General features: G+C 42.7%; 2 protein-coding genes across 2 annotated transcripts in view; both read right to left on the bottom strand.

The window, feature by feature from the left end:
* Positions 1-475: 475 nt before the first annotated feature.
* LOC109462721 lies at positions 476-10,433 on the bottom strand. Its single transcript, XM_019759280.1, has 18 exons — positions 10,364-10,433; positions 9,790-9,930; positions 9,422-9,542; positions 9,001-9,249; positions 8,625-8,732; positions 8,298-8,411; positions 7,779-8,093; positions 7,479-7,594; positions 6,155-7,329; positions 5,918-5,982; positions 5,551-5,826; positions 4,982-5,415; positions 4,737-4,862; positions 4,251-4,513; positions 3,013-4,142; positions 2,632-2,709; positions 2,376-2,444; positions 476-1,987 (listed from the first exon to the last, which is right to left on the bottom strand). The coding sequence occupies exons 2-18, from the start codon at positions 9,865-9,867 to the stop codon at positions 762-764; spliced, it is 5,943 nt and encodes a 1,980-aa protein (XP_019614839.1). The 5' UTR covers positions 9,868-9,930; positions 10,364-10,433; the 3' UTR covers positions 476-761.
* Positions 10,434-10,580: 147 nt separating this feature from the next.
* The window catches only part of LOC109462720 (GA-binding protein subunit beta-2-like), a 13,163-nt gene continuing 5,368 nt past the window's right edge, over positions 10,581-18,375 (bottom strand). The window contains exons 3-7 of the mRNA XM_019759279.1: positions 12,899-12,988; positions 11,844-11,942; positions 11,554-11,652; positions 10,858-10,978; positions 10,581-10,588 (exon numbers count right to left, since the gene is read on the bottom strand). Of these exons, the coding sequence (XP_019614838.1) occupies positions 10,581-10,588; positions 10,858-10,978; positions 11,554-11,652; positions 11,844-11,942; positions 12,899-12,988 (417 nt within the window). The remainder of the gene's footprint in view (positions 10,589-10,857; positions 10,979-11,553; positions 11,653-11,843; positions 11,943-12,898; positions 12,989-18,375) is intronic.

Below are 18,375 nucleotides of genomic sequence, written 5' to 3'. Positions count from 1 at the left end.
TGTAAAACAAAACAACAGAAAGCCGTAAAAATCACATTGGGAATACTTGGGACACTAATTATTTATTGCTGAATTTACAGCAAAGTTTTTCTGAAGTTATAACTCATTTACAAACCACTCCTTTGCAAATTACATTATAAAGGACTTCGATGAGTGATAAAAATACAACAACAGGTAAAGGGAAGGGTACCCCTTCAATTTACGAAATGCCAGCAGGCAAACAGAAAAACACACTCTATAACATCAACATGTAACAAAAACTAAACTTAATCAATCACAATATCAAGGATACAAATCAGTGCTTATAGTAATTAAAAACGTGTACATCAGATTCTCATCTTCTAGATTTTCTTCAGTACTGTAAATATCTTCATTCATAACTCGCCATGCTTATATGTACATTAAATGACTTTCCGTTTGATACAGGTTTTATACAGAATTGAATTTAAACGACAATGAAAATTTTGGCCATTTCAAGTCCCTACTGACATCAGACTACATGTACAAAAAATAGCCCACGACCAACTTGCTATATATGTACGTTGCCCTAATTGCAACGTAGATGATAGAAAGGCCTGTATAGAGACAATAGACAGTGTCAATGTAAATGAGCTTATCTTTGAAATTGTACATGGCCACTGATAGATAGGGTCACTGCCAAGTCTTGCTTTGCTTTGAAATATAAACACAGTAATGATGACATTAACTATGTGATCAGTTATTAGGAATTTGACACGTGGGTGAAAGGGCGCGATCTAGACTCAGTCCGTCAATCCACAGACCCGCAGCAGGTTTTGGTGCGATTCTTCCCAGTACTTCGACTCCAACAGCTTCTTCTTGTACTCTGCTGCTTTGTCGAATTCTGCCTCAGAGTATTCCAAGGTATCTGCGATCCTTTCTGCCCATTTTCTTGCATCCTCAGCCAGGTCGGACTCCCTCACGCTGGTTTTCACGATCCTGTGCCTCATTTCTGCAGGGCATTTCTTCTTCTTGATCAAGTCCTTGATCATGTCTGCCAACCCCGACTTGTCAGAGATGAGTACAGGGATGCCTGCTACGATGGCCTGTAGACCGATCAGTCCAAACGGCTCGGCACGGGACGGCATCAGGACCAGGTGGGCCTGCTGCATGTCCTGAGCGATGTCCTCCTGAGTTCCACATGGCAGCAGCGTTGGTTTGATATTACCACTGTGCAGGTTCTTCCCCAGGATTCTCTTGCTCGCTTCCCAGTCATCTTCATCTATCCCACGAACACACAATCTGACGTTTGTGATCTTCTCTGTAACCTCCCCCATGGCACGTGCTACCAGGTCATGGCCCTTTAGCTTGTCCACTTCCGTCACTCTCCCGACAGTCAGCACGACTTTCTCCCCTCCTCCTGGTCTAACAGAGATGGCTTCAAACACTGGAGATGGTCTTGGGAGAAACAAAAAGTGTTGTCCTGGTTTGCTTTCTCCAAGTGACCTGTACTTCGTCTCGAAGTAGTCGTAGATCCTTCTTCCCAATGAGAACACGGCATCTGCATTCTTTGCATCCTTGAGGATGTCTTCCATCTTCCTCCCCGCAGCCAACGCTTTCTTAGTCCCCATGTAGTGCTCTGTCTCTTCTGGCATGTCGTGGTTGAAAAGGACCAATTTTGCGTGTTGACAGCGTTTCTCATGTATGCTCTTTGCAGCTCCACTAGTGACATCTACATGGCCCACAATGCACTTCAGATCCTGTGGTATATCTGGGTAGTGGAAGCTTTGGTAGTGGGTCAACCATTCCAAAGAAGGTGTCCTCTTGTCTCTGGGGTCTTGAACAGGCAGATGCAGAATGACACCATCGTCTATGGCACACCGCTTGTCTTCTTCAGATGCTTGCACAGCTGTAGCATGAACTGTAGCACCATGGAGTTTTAGAAACTGCGCCACCTGACGGTTTGTGGTAGAGTTACCTCCATGGGACGTGCCGTACTCATCGTTAACCATCAGAACAGACGTGAACTCTGCAATTCAAGCATAACGTATGCGTGTCATGACAAATTAGTCAATCATCAGTTACTTTAAATCCATCGCATTTAGAATAGGCGGTACAATTGGAAAGCATTGAAATATTATCGGAATACTGTGTAACGCAGCTGCTACATGTACCTGCAGCTGGTGCCAATTGTATCATGTTGCCAACACAATTCTAATCTAGAAACCGAATCTAGAAACCGAATATCTGAAGAAGCATATCTCCCAATTCGGGCTTCAAGCAAGAATAATTCTTTTTATCCCACCTTCCTTTAAGGAATTGCTTCGATTTTGGCAACTGGATTCTATTAAAGATCACATGTCCAGAAAAAAAACTTTTAGTTATTTCTTTTACATCACTAGTAAATTCATACGTACCTTGCTGTGTCGATTGACCCCTGTCACTGGGCTGGCCTCCGTGCCACGTTTGAGACTTTGTAGATCCACCTGTGATCAAAGTATGATATTAAGCAATAGAGCCAGGAGTATCATCTTTCACTTTCAAATGCAAACTTGTTTCAACAAGCTATCTTTTAACATCTATCCAAAACAGCAAAGTCTATCTAGTAATTGTCGTTTGCTGTTTCCCAAGACAGAGAAGCGCTTGGATTCTGGCACACAATCATGGCGGTACCTTTCTTTGGTTTTATTTCGAACGCCTCGCTCATGGAGATTCCGGCCCCATCTCTTTGCTGATCCATGGTAGCCTCATCTGCCAATCAACAAGAAGTCGAGTCAGTGTAAAAGGTTTTAGGTCAAATGCAATTCATACTTGATTGACTGAATGTTGCAGTTAACAACTTTCTTGTTCCTATCTGTTTTACTACAAGGAATGGGCATATTTACCAAGAGTAGGGGGTCCATATAGTAGGAATTAAACGAATTCTATTTCATGACCTTACTTGTTACTTCGAAATCAATCAATATACTGATAATTGTTCTAGATTATACATAATACATAACAAGGATATTTTTATCATCGTCGAATAAAGAAAATGATTGGGCAATGATCTACCTTCGTAGATAAGGTACACTTTTGCTGATGGGATACGGCGCCTGAGGTCAGTTATTTGTACTCCAGACTCAGAAAGTCGTCTGAAATGGACAGCTCCTTGGTACATCTTTTTGGTTTGGCTCGGGTTGTTCAGAATCAGTCCAACGGACCACCTGTTGCAGTCAGCTGGTGGGAAGAAGAAGCTGATACCATCTGAAACATCAAGAGGGTCTCCGATGACTTCTTTCCTGTCGTCAAACGTGGCATCTATCATTTCTTCCCTGCCCATGACGATGCGTTGTTGAAACGGCGGAAGGGGCAACATATTGGCAGCTCGGAAAAAGTCTGTGGGGTCGTCGTCCTTGTGAACACACATGAGGTGGATGCAGTTGTTGTCTGTTGTTGCCTCGTTTGGGTTTACTATGAGGTACACTTTGTCTTCAGTGTACCTGTTCCAACACGCCAAGAATGCTTCAGTTGCGACTGTAGTTGAGAATGCTGATGTTACATTTGGCTCTCTTGATATACTTTCATCCGCCTTCTGATTGCCAACCTGGTTTCCTGTTTCTTTTGGGATGCTGTCATTGTCTGTGTCCTTATTGGCTGCCTCAACCTGGTTTCCTGTTTCTTTTGGGATTGTTTCATTTTCTGTTTCCTGATTGGCTGCCTCATCCTGGTTTCCTGTTTCTTTTGGGATGCTGTCATTTTCTGTGTCCTTATTGGCTGCCTCAACCTGGTTTCCTGTTTCTCTTGAGATGCTGTCATTTTCTGTGTCCTTATTGGCTGCCTCAACCTGGTTTCCTGTTTCTTTTGGGATTGTTTCATTTTCTGTTTCCTGATTGGCTGCCTCATCATGGTTTCCTGTTTCTTTTGGGATGTTGTCATTTTCTGTGTCCTTATTGGCTGCCTCAACCTGGTTTCCTGTTTCTTTTGGGATTGTTTCATTTTCTGTTTCCTGATTGGCTGTCCCATCCTGGTTTCCTGTTTCTCTTAGGATGCTTTCATTGTCTGTTTCCTGATTGGCTGTCCCATCCTGGTTACCTGTTTCTCTTGGGATGCTTTCATTTTCTGTTTCCTGATTGGCTGCCTCATCATGGTTTTCTGGGGTCGAACTTTCGCCGCCATTGCCACTTTCCTTGGCACCGGCCATCCTAGAAAATTAAGCAAAACTTAAACACTGAAGAAATAACATTCTTGTATATATATTTATGCTTTGTTACTAGTTACTTAAAAAGTGTGACATAAGCCCGGTGCATTACCCGCAGAAGTGTCTTGTTGTGAAGGTGATTGCGTCCTCGGTCTCGTGAAACTGTGCCCTCAACAACGACCACTGGGGAAGATGTGGTCTCCTCTCCATCAGAACGGTCTTATCTGTGCTGCAGTCGCTCTTCTTCCATGCCCACGGCAGGGTGACTCTCACGGGCTCTAAGAAGTCCTCCTCCTTTTCCTGGTGCACGGTCAGTATCGGTGTCACAGCTGAGAAAGCCTTTGTCAAGGCGTCATCAATGGGCAGCATTTCGACCTGTAAGATTACAATGAAAGTGGAAGTGGAGAAATAGATCCTTGGTGGATTTGGGGTGAAAGTTCATGTTTCACGGCTGCTCTTCAATAATGAGGAAAACGAATCGCCCGGCTATGTGGACACATGTCGTAGCAAAAACAGAAGCTGCATAATTGTCTCTAAGATACAGATAGGCTGGCATGTGACACAAACTGCAAAGCAAAGAAAGTAGATATGACTTTACCTCCAAGGACAGGGACCTCCCCGTCTTGACGCATCCTTTTGGAAAGAAGATGGTGACACCATCCTCCTCAATCGTGCAACCTTCTTCTGTAATTCTGTACGTGTTCAGCACAACAGAAGACGACACCTGTAGAAACAAATTTGGATTATTTACAACGACGAAAAGAAATTCAACGCGCCTGTCTCGGTCCACGAGAAGATCTGATTACAAAGTATAGTAATGAACATTGCCTTGTATCAACGCACCTTCCTCAGGATGTCTGCTGAAACGAGACCAATTTTGGTTCTGGACAGTGGTTCTTCAGTCATTGGTACTTCTGTTGATGCCATATCCAACATCCCCGCACAGCGCCTGCCGAGCACCTCTACCAAACGCTCTCTGGTTCCTTCAGGGTAGGCGAAGACCGGAAAGACCAGGTTCTTGTTCTGTACACAGAATTCGTACCCGAGCGTGGACCAGTGTCTGCTGTGGAGAGTCTGGGGTGTGATGATCGGTACGACCATCCTGACGTTCCGTTGGAGAAGATGATACAAGAGTTTGTCTGTGATGATTTCTCCTGGTTCGATGACGTCTTCAGACACTGTTACACCGTACCTGCTGGTGTCGACTGCCTGTTTCAACAGTGGCTGGGTCAGCTTGTCATTGTAGTCACCGGTGTGTAGGAGAACAATTTCGTTCCCTGGGAATACGTGTGAACATTAATATTCTGAAGTATGAACAAAGTGTCAGAAAAACGAGCTGTTAAACAGGACAAAGCATCACATAAGGAGGAAGATAAATCAGAGGCTTCAAACTACAGCCAGGGAAGACGTACCTCTCTCTTCCCTGGGGAACATAGATGCTCTCTCAGGCAGACAAACTTCCACGGACGCTCCCAGCAAGCGACGGCACATGTCTCCGGACCTGTTGACAGTGGCAACCAACTCTTTGAACCTGCTGACGGATGTTAGCTCGTGTCTGATCCGATCACACTCCGCCAGACTCAGCCCTCTGCAGGTCTCCATACAGTCCAGGACAGGTCCGATCGTGTGGACTGCGTCTGGGTTCAGCGTGGGCTCTATCATCACGGGTCCGGAACCACCTGAGTTCTCTACATGTACAACATGTTTTCATCAGTAACAATTTAAAACACTACTTCATGAAGATGAGCTAGACAAAATCAGACATCTGAATGTTTTTACCTGTACAGGACGTTGTCGTATCACTTCTGCCACGTATCCAGACATTGATGAAGTCTTCTGGAAAACTGATATAAAAACTATCAGTCACACATGGCTTACTGACAGTGCAATGTTAAGGACATACAAGACAAGTGAACACCTTGTGTGTTTCCATAAAAAACTTGCAAGGAAAATGCTATGCTTATCAAATGAAATTGTTTGATTCACGGAAAAAAATGAAAATATAACTGGTCTCACCGACAAGATCCCGTTGCCGTTTCTTGTTCGATGTCAGACAGTGGGTAGAATACTGGTGTTCCGGTTTCTTTTTCTGACTCATCCCCAAAGCACCAGTCATACTGGATGGACGGGATCCACTTCTCCTTGATCTCAAAGAGACAACTGCTGAGGAACTTTCTAACAGGAAGGGCCTGTGTGAACACTGTCTGGTCTTCAGCTTCAGCCGACAGAAGCTCCACCTTAAGGTAATGCTTCACTTTGGTTACCACGAACTGTTGCTTCCCATCGTCAGTAGGGAAGCGGCCGCAGCCGGCGAACACGTGGGACTCTTGAAGACCGAACCTGCGCACACAAATGGCCTGTAGACGATAGAACATGCCACTTGGCAGGAACTTGTTGTCGAATACGACATACAGAGGATGCTGGTATCTCGTCATGTGCCCAGGATACAAGGTGATGTCGTTAGGCTTTGTGGCCAGGAGAGATGGTACGAAGTAGATCTCTTCTTTCTCAGGATCACCCGAAGTGTCATCAAACCCACCGATCGGCGTGGCGTTGCAGAGGAGGTAGTACTTTTCCATCAGTCGCTTCAGGAAGGGCTTGTGTTGGAGTAGGAAGGGTTTCTTCGTCTTCTGATCTGCTTTGGTCCAGATGATTGTCAACAGCCTGTCACTGAGGATGCCTTCCTTCTCCAGCCTCCTCCACATGTCGGCAACCTCCCCATCCGTGCTCCTGTCCTGTTGGTACTCCGGGACGGTGATGATGGTCTTGAAGACGTCAATCATCACCTGAGGTCGAAGGGCCACGTGATCACGGAGAACGGGTTCGTTGATGAAGATGATGTCACCAAGGTCATGTAGAAAGGTCAAAATGTCGGCAACATGGCTGTCGTCCGTGATGCCCACGTCATCACTCCGGGCCAGATCGACGACATCTTGGAAACGGCAGAATAGGTTGCCCTCTTTCCTCTTGTCCATCAGTTTGGACTTCAGATGAAGCCAAGCCATCGGCACCTCCTGACCCATGAACCACAGACCCTTCGCCACCTCACGGAGGTATTCTCGGAGCTCGTAAATGTCACTGTTGTCATCGTTGAAGTTGTCGATGACAAATATCTTAGGTAAGACGTGTTTACCGGCTGCCTTACCACTGATGTGATCACGTATGTCTTTCTTGTACTCCTCAATGTCTGACTGAAATCAAGAGCACAAATTCATCTTAAGGACCCAAAAGTACTGTTGATCAATCTGAGGCTGATCCTTTCAGCCAAGGATATTAACCTCGCGTTTAGGGCAAAGACAAGCTAGGATTTTTCGTAGACTTAAGAAAACATTCCTCATACCTCGCTGACCCTGTCCTTGTGCGTGAGGACCAAAACGACACGCGGCTCTCCTGTCTGTTCCCGCTCGTGCACCAGGGTGTGTGTGCGGACTGAGTTCAGCCAGTGGTCCATGTAGTCTGGGCAAGTAGAGATGTCGTATCATTTTTGTGTACGAAATTATATTTGAGTAATCATTTCAGCTTTACAACGTTACATATCTTGGGATTTAACTTTTTCTTTGTGATTCCCATGTTCAATCTTTGATGTCGACCACCTAGGTTCACAGTTAAAGAAGTATTATATAGTGGTACGTATACGTACCTCTCCCGGTTACGAGATTGTCCGCTGCCGCCTTGTAGTCCAGATCAGGAACAGGGTCGGACAGCTTCTGCAACAGTGACATGACCAGGATGTAGATCCCGCGGTACGTGAAGAAGCACTGGTGCGAGCCGTAGTACGTGGCCTGGCCGCCGAAGTCCCAGAGGGAGAGACGCGGGTGTTCGGCTGTTCCAAGCTGCTCCTCGGTCACGCCACCTTGGAGAAGCTCTTTGGCTTTTGTTATGACTTCATCCGGAATGTCTTGTGGTTGCTGTTGAGTTTGTCGAGACGTAGTCCTACTTGCACCGTCTCCAATACCTGCAACAAAAAAAAACATGCATGATCTTAACTGAAATCTAACGAGTGTACCGACTGAATTTAGCATTTCTTTTTGTGTTTTTACAGGGTCTTCTGCAGAAAGACAGAAAACCACATGAATGTACAGCCTTGGACATAAACCAACCTTTTCGGGCAATGTCTGCGTTTCTAATGTATAAATGTAGGTGATGGATAGAATCTTACTTTCATCCAGCCGTTTTGCGGTTTGTTGAGTATGTGTCGCCTTCCCTTTCAGTGGTGCTTTTTGCTGCTTTCTCAGAGTGCCCTTCCTTTTTTGTTCTCCTGCTTTTCCAGTGTCTGAAAAAGATGGAATCCGTGAGATTACTGTGTGTTTCTAGAGACGGAACTATACCAATAAAGAGGCGTCTAGATCAATGTAAATATTCTTATTGTACATCTATATCATCTATATCATCTATATCATCTATTGTACATCTATATGTAAAAGGATTATGGTTCTTCTTGTTTCTATACTGTCTGCATATGCCATGTTCATAGTTCTTTGGATACCTGTAGGGACTGCTCCTGTTCGTGACGATGTCCGGGTGCGTGGTTTGTCCCGTTCTTGTTGTTCCGCTAAGCGTTCTGCCATGATTTCCTTGAATTCGTCAGGCTCCTCTGTAGCAAAAGACGTAATCCATACAGTTTTAACCGTTGTTACAACTGACCCGTTGTTACAGTTTGTCAAATATGACAAAGATAAGAAACGCACAGAGTGACGTGTCATGCTGATTTTATATGGTTTTCAAGAACATGTGAAATGCCACAAAAGTGAGAATATATTTCTGCTTGACATGTGTTAAAGGGCCCAAATACCATATTACAATATCTAATTTTGTCACAAATGATGAATATAAAACCTTAGAATCTTATAGAATCATGAAACCTTTTGCTTTCCGCCAAGTCTTGGTCATCACGCTGGGTGAAATCTCAATGCCGTCTGTTATCGGTTCATTCTCCACAGCCTTCTCTCCCGTCAGCCTCCTGACGACACACGTCTTCCCGGATCTGAACTGACCAACCACGAGCCCGCGCACGCTGTGCACCGGTCGCGCCCCCTGGCGGCAGGCCTGGGAGTACAGCTGCTGCATTCCAGGACCCCGCAGCTGTATTTCGAGTGGAACACTGCTGTCTTCTGGATGAGAAGATTTATACATTTCATCAGACATCATTTATAATATCATGATATGATATCATATCATTTGCTTCTCGTGCACTTACGTAAAGCCGACGTCTGATTAGATAGATAGAATAATCTACTGAGTCAAGTATTTGTATTTCACAGCTAAAATAGTTATGTGTTATACCTTCTTTTGCCGACATCCCTAAGTCTTCACGATGTCCCGTGATGTTCTCAGCCCCCATGTCGTCTGTGGGGAGGCTCCTTTTACTGCCGCTCTTAAACCTACGATAGTTGCCGATGAAGTTCTGAAAAATCATTACAAATGACATTACCCGTAACCAGGATGATACAACGAAACGATGAGTGACAATTGAATTGAGGCACAGAGTACGATTTCATAAGGCCAACACTCTTGCTACAGAAAATAACGCACGAGCTACACCAACAATTCCAGCTAAAGCTCCTCATCTCTAGCAGCACAAAACGTTTTAGTCTTTAGGAAGAAGCAACTGATTAAGCTCAAGGGACCAACCAGTCATCACAAAGACACACCTTCACTTGGTCAACTGTTTTCCCGCTCTGCTTAGCTGCTTCTTCTATCAACGGACAGTCCTTCTTCACCTCGGTCATTCCTCTTTCTTCATAGAACCGGACGAGTACAGGATCGTAGCCTTTCTTACGTGTGGAGACTTCCTGTAAACATGCACACGTGAAAGTATGTTATGTTTGGTATGAGGGCGGTTCTACAGTTGTTTCTTAAACACTTCTAGTAATTGTTGTAGGATAAAATTGGACATGTATCATTAATACAATGTACATATCTCTATGGATAGATCACATGTCTTCCAACTGCACTCGTAGCTAAATGGTTCTACGCAATTCTGATGTTAGTCATAATGTATATCTCTTTAGCCTGCCAAGCAGAATACAGCAATTCAAATACTAGCCTGCGTACCACCAGGGGAACTAAAAAACAAACAACTTTATATCATCTTTAACTTGTATTGATATTATAAGCAGTTGTTTGTGAACCGAAGTGTTTGACAAGAAATTTAGTCATCTCAATCATATTCTTTAGATATAATGCTTTATGATTTTGTATCACGGAAGTTTTGAAGCGACTCACATTATCCTGTTGTCGGAGAAGCTTCAGTATTTCCTTTCTACCACGAGTGATTCGTTCTTCATCATCTTCGTTGCCCAGATAAGCTTTACTGGTGTTCTTATCTGCAGCGATGTCTTCCGCCGTTCGACCAACCTGGGAATGAACGTGCTGTCAATTATAGCCTTATGAATGTTGAAATATCGGAAATAAACACGACTGGATGAGAAGATAATATGTATTAAGCATCTAAAACATATACAGTAGGTACATCAGAAAAGCCCATGTCTAGAAAGAAATTGGTTTGTAAGTGTTTATGTGATACGATGCAGGAATATCAGAACACATCGTAATTTGTGTGTTTATTCCAACAACAGCTTCTCCTTGCCTTGGACAGTAATGTATGTAGTATCATCATCATAATGTATGTGGATCATCATTTAAATGTTTACTTTAAATTTTTCTCCCAAAGAAGTAAAGCCAATATTGTATTTCTGGATTGCTGGTCAGTTGTTTACCAGAGAAGCCGATGAACCGACTGACCATGTTCCTGAGACCGGCATCAGCCCCGTGCTGCAGCAGTATTTCCGCACACTTGGGGTGGCCATATGTAGCTGCGTTATGGAGGGGTGTGTTTTCCTGTTGGAGCATTGACAGTGCAATTATTCATCCTTAGTATAATCAAATAGCAACACCTTATGAATGTTTATATTTACATCCCTTACTGACTCCAAGCCCGCTTAAAACCATTCCCTAAATTTGCCTTTTATACTTATTGTTTCTAATAATGGAGTAACACTGCAATTTTAGTCTTGTCCCGCTGACATTTTTACACAATTTTTTTTTCAATTTCATGTCTTAATCAGGTCATCGACCCCTGACTTTTTTGCCATGTGATGGCGTAGTTATTTCCGTATTCGTTGCGTTTCGCTGCGGTGTGATGCGTATCCAAATTATACATATACAGGGCACAATATGCATGATAATGTATGCGCAGCCCATGCTTTATGACACCAAAAAATGTATGATGTATTCCGACAGTTGATAATATGGTGTATAGCACCATGCGTTCCAATCCGTACCAGCTTCATGTTGGCAACAAGTTGAATTATAGACAGCAAATAAACCAGAGTAAGAAGATTGAGAAAATGAAGGTCAAATCTTACAAGATGATACAGAAATATTTCTTGTTTCACAGCGATCAGTCTACCTACCAACCCGTCCCCTGCGTTCACATCTGCACCAGCTGTCAGTAAAACTGATACAGTTTCATGGTGACCATTCTCGGCTACCCGGTGCAGGGGCGTGATTTGCTGTAAAACACATCAAATAGTCTTCAGTATTGCAACATAACGGACAAATATGCACTTTTTATATTGTTGTGTGTTGGTGATATTTTTTTGTTGATGATATTCTAAACAGCAAATGCTATATAGAAAATTATTGTCAATCGTATAAAATGACACAAAAATATTTCTTGTATCACAGCGATAAGTCTACCTACCAACACGTCCCCTGCGTTCACATCTGCACCAGCTGTCAGTAAAACTGACACAGTTTCATGGTGGCCATTCAGGGCTGCCTTGTGCAGGGGAGAGTCTTGCTGTAAAATACATCAGATGGTCTTCAGCATGACAACAGGACGAACAAATGTGCACTCATGTTGGTATATAACAGATTGAATTATAGTCTGTAAATAAACCACAATGTAGAAGATAAATGTCAAATCTTACAATAATTCTTGTACCACAGCAGCCAATCTACCTACATCATTATAAAGTATAAAACACAAAGTGCAAAACATAAAAATATTTCTGTGTCACAGTGGTCAGTCTACATACACATTTGTTCCGTGCGTTCACATCTGCACCAGCTTTCAATAAAACTGATACAGTTTCATGGTGACCATTCAACACATAAAAAAGTCGTCAGTATTGCATGCAACATAACGGACAAATATGCACTTTGTATATTGTTGTGTGTTGGTAATATTTCTGTGTCGGTGACGTGCTTTTTGAACAAAAATTCTATCCCATATAGAAAGTGAATGTCAATTTATACAAAATGGCACAAAAATATTTGTTGTATCACAGCAGTCATTCTACGGCAGTCTTTAAAAGATGTATCATACAAAATTGTTCAGTAATATTTTTTGTGTTACAATAGTCAGTCTACCTAATAACAACAACTTATCCCGTGCGTTCATATCTGTACCAGCTGTCAGTAAAACTGACCATTCTGGGCTGCCAGGTGCAGAGCAGACCGTTGCTGTAAAAAACATCATGGCGGGCTGAAGTAAACTAGTAGAACTAAAGTTGGAGCTCCTTAAGCTACTGGTACAACTAAGGAAAATTCCAAGTACTGCTTTGCCAAAAAAGTTGGAAGTCGTTACAGACAAGCTGAAAGCTGAATCCGTGTGCAGCGACCAGTGCGACATTGCCCTTCCCATCTGTGTCTTTTATAGGCGGTTTGCCCCTCCTGCTTCTTGATTTTCATTGCACATCCTTAAATGTTTCATCACCATATATAAGCAAAATGACGGAAGACATGGCAACAAACCACAAGGTCACAAGCATTAGGGTTGACTCCCTCCGCTAACAGCTGCTTCACTCTGTCCGTGTCTCCTTCCTCTGCAGCCTCCCGCAGCTCCTAAAGCGGCGGCAGACAGGAACAGGAGAAACAACTGTCAACACTCAGTCAATCAGAACAACACTCGGCATGTGAGAAGATTTAACACCTATCCCTTCATTTATCCGTCATACTGATATTTCCCTTCCTTTCATGTCTCTCAGTGTAGAGTTATAAAAAGATATATCATTTATCTCCTGTATTTGTGCATAGCTCACATATGTTTATTGTTTATTTCAGGCTTGACGGCCTATAGTACTCAGACACATAACATGGCACAAACACATTTGAAAACAAACATCAAAGTATGTACAGATAAATGTAAAAAAAGACGAGCTGTCCTGCCGCAAGTAGGTTACCTTACGGTGGGCGGACCATCTACATCAGGCTAGAGAAAAAGGCTTGTTACAGATATACATCACCATATGCCCTGTGGGGTTTGCCCGTGTGTAACATCACTACTCTTTTTATAATGTTTTCTTTACTCTACCTCCTTTTTCCTCCAACTCGACACTTTAGACCAGAAATCCTCTGACCCGGACTCCTTGTTCTCCTCCATGTTCTCCTGTTCTCTTCCGTCCATGCCTGGTCTGACCCTACAGATAGATACACACCACCTGCCAAGTGACACTGTCGTAACTAAGACTAGATGGATCTAATGCTTTCCTGTCGTGCAAACACAGACCCACATATATATAATTTCTGTCCCTAAACAATATTATGGTAGTGGAACAGACATTGCATCATGTACAGTTCACTCACGACATACCTGATTTACAAATTATAAAGCGTTTCCGAACACTGTAAATAAAACTGTACAAACAAAGGAGCGATCATTTCAAAGCCATACAAACAAAGCGTCAAAAACTTTCTAATTCATTCAACATGAACAGTTTATCTGTGTGCTAAAGGGCTGTGGTAAAAGTTTCTTTAGTTTGTGTACTTCAGGCGCTGCTACATCTGGCAGTTGCACCGTTATGCACCTGTTACTTCCGGGTTTACCTGAACTTTTCCAGAATTGTCTTAGGAGAGTCTGACGACCTTCTCCCAGTCTTTAACGTCTCTGCAGGGCTCTTAGACCCTCCAGGAACCGAAGGCTGTTAGTTCTGATGTCACAAGACGTACAGGTGAGTTCTCACAGCGAGTTCACACCCTAACCGTTGTCTACCTAGCTAAGGAGTCCCCTCTCTTCAAGCATGCCACCTGTCCATGGTGACCACTTTTTCTCGGTCCAAAAATTTTCCCCATTGACACAAGCATTAAGCAACCTGTCCAAGGTGACCACCTGGCCAACGCGACCACCCTGAATTGGGTCCGCTCAAGGCCTGATACCTGCCCATGGTGACCGCATCATTTTCGTTCATGTTGATTATTGATGATAACTAATGAAAAATCATGGAGAAACCAGTCAGTGTTTCTTTATTACTGGATGATGTTTTAGTTCGATGTAAATCGTTCCATGTGCCAATCTCCCCAAATGAATTTACAGCATTTGACATAAAAACATCTTGACTTGGAAACCATTTATGCCTCAGTCATGTTGTGAGGCGACCTTCTTCAAGCAGACCACCTGTCCAATGTGACCACTTTTCTTTGGTCCCCTGGGTGGCCGGCTTGGACAGGTTTGACTGTACACCGAATAATAAGAGCGCGCGCCAGTTTCGCCAGTACACGCCTTATTTACAATCATAGCATCTAAAGCGTTTCTAAATACTGTAGATCAAACTGTACCACCAAAGGAGCGAAAATATCCATTTAGATACCATCATAGCCGTCAACACATAGCGTCAATACTTTCTAATTAATAAATAAACAACAACAGTCGATCTGTGTGGTAGAAAGATATGCTCTAATGCTCAAATGTCTGTCTTTGGAGTCCATACCTTGCTAATGTTGATAAGGGCGGCACCTCACAATCTTGTTTTGACGTGGGTCAGAGTGCACCTTGAGTTTACCAACCTCGATCCGTTTGTACAAACCAACAATGATTAACACGTCACGCGGACGTGCCGAGGTGGCGGTGTGATCTTAGGTCATTACACTGTGAGGTGCCTGCTACAAAAAATCTGTCCATAGTGGTCAGTGATGAGATGGCGAATCTAAGCATTTTTACAATTTTTCCAAACACAATGTAGTATAAAAACTATGGAATGATTGTAGTCTATGCAGTTCAAACTTTTCAACTGCTCTGCGAATATGTATGTTAATCAGAAGTCGTAAACTTCCTACATTTTTTGTAAAGATTAAAACATCGGTTTGTAACTTTGTTACGTTTCTAATCAACAAAATTACTTTTCACTTGTCATAAAACAAACTAATCTCTAGTAATCAAACCGTGAAGTTGCAGACATTTCTGAAAAGTAAAGTAGTCTCTGTCATTTAAGCTTAAGTAGGACGCACACGTCAACATGATGGTCAGCAAGGGGAGCCGCAGACTGTACTTGTTGACAGTACTTAAGAGACATGGTTTGGACAGTATAGATCTAACACTAGTCTTCTGTGGCTTCATACGGCCAATATTAGGTAGAATATGCATGCACTGTTTGGCACCCTGGTATCACTCGTGCCCAATCTAGGATGATAGAAAGTGTACAAAAGAGAGCTTGTCGCATAATTCTTGGTCAAAACTTTGTTACCTACAGTACAGCATTGAACCAACTGTCCCTCGTATCACTTAGCAAGAGACGACATGAGCTGTGTTATACGTTTGCTACTTCACTTCTGAATTGTACAACTTTTTCGACATGGCTACCCCCCAACCGTGTAAGTCTGCATGGCAGGAACCTTAGATCAAAACATAATGCAACACAGTTCAAATGTAGAACTGAGAGGTATCGCAAGACTACACTGCCTTTCCTGGTTTGTCTACTTAATGAAACATGACACGTACAGGTGTTGTCCATCTACTATGATTGCCTGCTAGATTGTTGTATTTATATGTTTTAACAAATTAACGAAATGGTTTAAATATGTGTATATGTGCAGGCCTAACGTAAGGCTTTTTAACTTGTATTGATTGGGTATTAATGGTATAGACTACGTGTAAAATTATCTTGTTGTAATGCCATACTGTAATTCAGCTAAAGGGCTGCCACTGTATGGTTGATTTGAGTCGCCAATAAACCATTGATTATCATTATGATTATTATTTGACAAGAAAATGGCGGCCTGGTTGTGCCACGTATACAACACTCCTTACCTGCGGTGTAAACTCTAACAGACGTGGGGCGTGTTTGAAAACTCACCTGAGTGAAGTAACCTGAAGACTCGTACCTTTAGATGGTGCAAGAAACAAGCCTGATGATATGAAACAGGCTCAGTTGTCTCAGGTGTCACTGGTCTGCTGACGAGTGAAGTACCAGACTAGTCAACATGGCGGCTGGTTAGTTGTTGAACTTTGATCACCTGCCGACCGTTAGATCGGTGGTGTGACGCAGTTTGTTTTTACTAACATTGAACATCAAAGGTGGTACCGAAAATACTCATAATTTGTCAGTTGGCTCAATTAAATGATAGGACATCCCCAGACGTTTGGGTTTTGCGTTTGTCTGTATATAATGATCATGTAAGCCAGGAAGTATTATTTCTTTATCATTATTTCTGTCTCATAATCTCAGTCTAGCTTATCTATCTTTAATGTGAATAACCAGTTACCAACTCAAAATATTTAGGAAGCAGTTTTTTTTCCTTTAAAGTGCTCGTCCGTGTTTCCCGGTACACCCAGCTACAGCTCCAGGATTCTGCCACTTACTCCACCGAAGACACACAAGGCTCAATAACCCCCCTGTACAACAATGGACTGATCCAAGTGACGTCAGGACATTGATTTTTCCTTCCTAGTCTAGTCATGCTAGGCGCTGTGTGCAGTTGGCGGGGCCGGGTGCGTTCGGAGACCGAGGGAGCGGCTTGAGTGGGCCCGAGTGGGATGAAGAGGATAACGGGTTCTGTGTGCGGGTGTACCGGGGCCTGGCTGGCTGTGCTGGCGGCGGCTTGGGCGGTGTGTCCAGCGGAGGAAGGTCAGACAGTACCTAGTGTATATGTGTGTGTGTGTTATAAGCGGTGTACGCAAATTTTTATGTGCTGAAATTCAAGTGGAGTGGGTTCGGAGGGGGTGGGGGTCTGTGTTTCCCGTGACATTGACGATGCAACAGAAGTTGTTTTGTGTGTAACTGAATATATATCGATGACATGTTAGAAGTCGTCTATAGAAAACGAAACCGACAAACGAAGTGCCTCCATCTTGGATGACCGAACCAGAAACTATTTTCTGTCTTGCCGAGATACAGATCTGACATTTTCTCGTTGATTGTTCACATGCTAAAGGTGTGTGGTCCTCACCTGTTCAACTCAAGTAACAACAAGCGATAACTCGGTGGAGATGTTTGACAGATCACATGAAACATGCTTCATACTATATATATATTCTACGTGTATTCAAGAACATTGATTTGCCTAAGGCACGTTTTTGGATATGGACTATCCAGAACCGTGCATTTGTCGTCCATACTGTTTGTACAAGTCATACTGTTTTGCTGTTTTTTTACTTTACATGTATTGTAATAATATCTGGCGTCTCACAGACCAGGTAGATCTTTTTTGATACTCAGTCAAATATGACACGCGAGAAGGGCTTCAAGGGAACGCTACATCGGAGAACATCCTGATTGTAAATTTTCGTTTCAACCAGAATCAAGTCAAGAACATGACCATATTTTGCCAGGCAGGTTGCACTTTTGTTTTAACACCTACACGGTGAAAGCGAGAACTATTTTGGTTGTGCAAGAGTTCCAATATAAGGTAGTGTTTTTTGTCTTCTTTACAAAGTCACATTGTTGTGAATGTCCATAAGTAAAAGAGAGGGAAGATATTGATGAAGAAAAGTTCTCTGCAATATATAGTCGATACTTTACTGGTGTGGAGCTAAGATATATAGAAGGGAAATAAGGACAACATATCCAATATCAATTGTAAAACCATAATTTTCTCAAGCTTGTAAAACAACAGAAAGGCGTAAACAATCACATTGGAAATGCTTTATACACTTATTATCTATGGCTGAATTTACTACAAAGTTCTGCTTTTAAGTTATAACTCACATGCAAACATTAGAAAGGACTTCGATGAATGATATATACAAACGATGAGTGATACAAATTTTACACCAACAGGTAAAGCAAAGGGTACCCCTTCAATTTTCAAAATACCAGCAGGCAAATAGAAAACATACACTCTATTACATCTACATCTAGCAAATGCTAAACTTAATCAATCACAATATCAAGGATACAAATCAGTACTTATAGTACTTAAAATCGTGTACAATTAGATTCTCATCTTCTAAATTTTCTTCCAAAGTACAGTAAATATCTTCATTCATAATAACTTGCCATGCTTATATGTACATTAAA

Source organism: Branchiostoma belcheri, unplaced genomic scaffold, assembly GCF_001625305.1.
Source record: "Branchiostoma belcheri isolate BF01 breed outbred unplaced genomic scaffold, Haploidv18h27 scaffold12, whole genome shotgun sequence".
Taxonomy (NCBI): Eukaryota; Metazoa; Chordata; class Leptocardii; order Amphioxiformes; family Branchiostomatidae; genus Branchiostoma; species Branchiostoma belcheri.
Note: the sequence above shows the minus strand (reverse complement) of the source record. Positions and strands in the feature narration are given on the sequence as shown.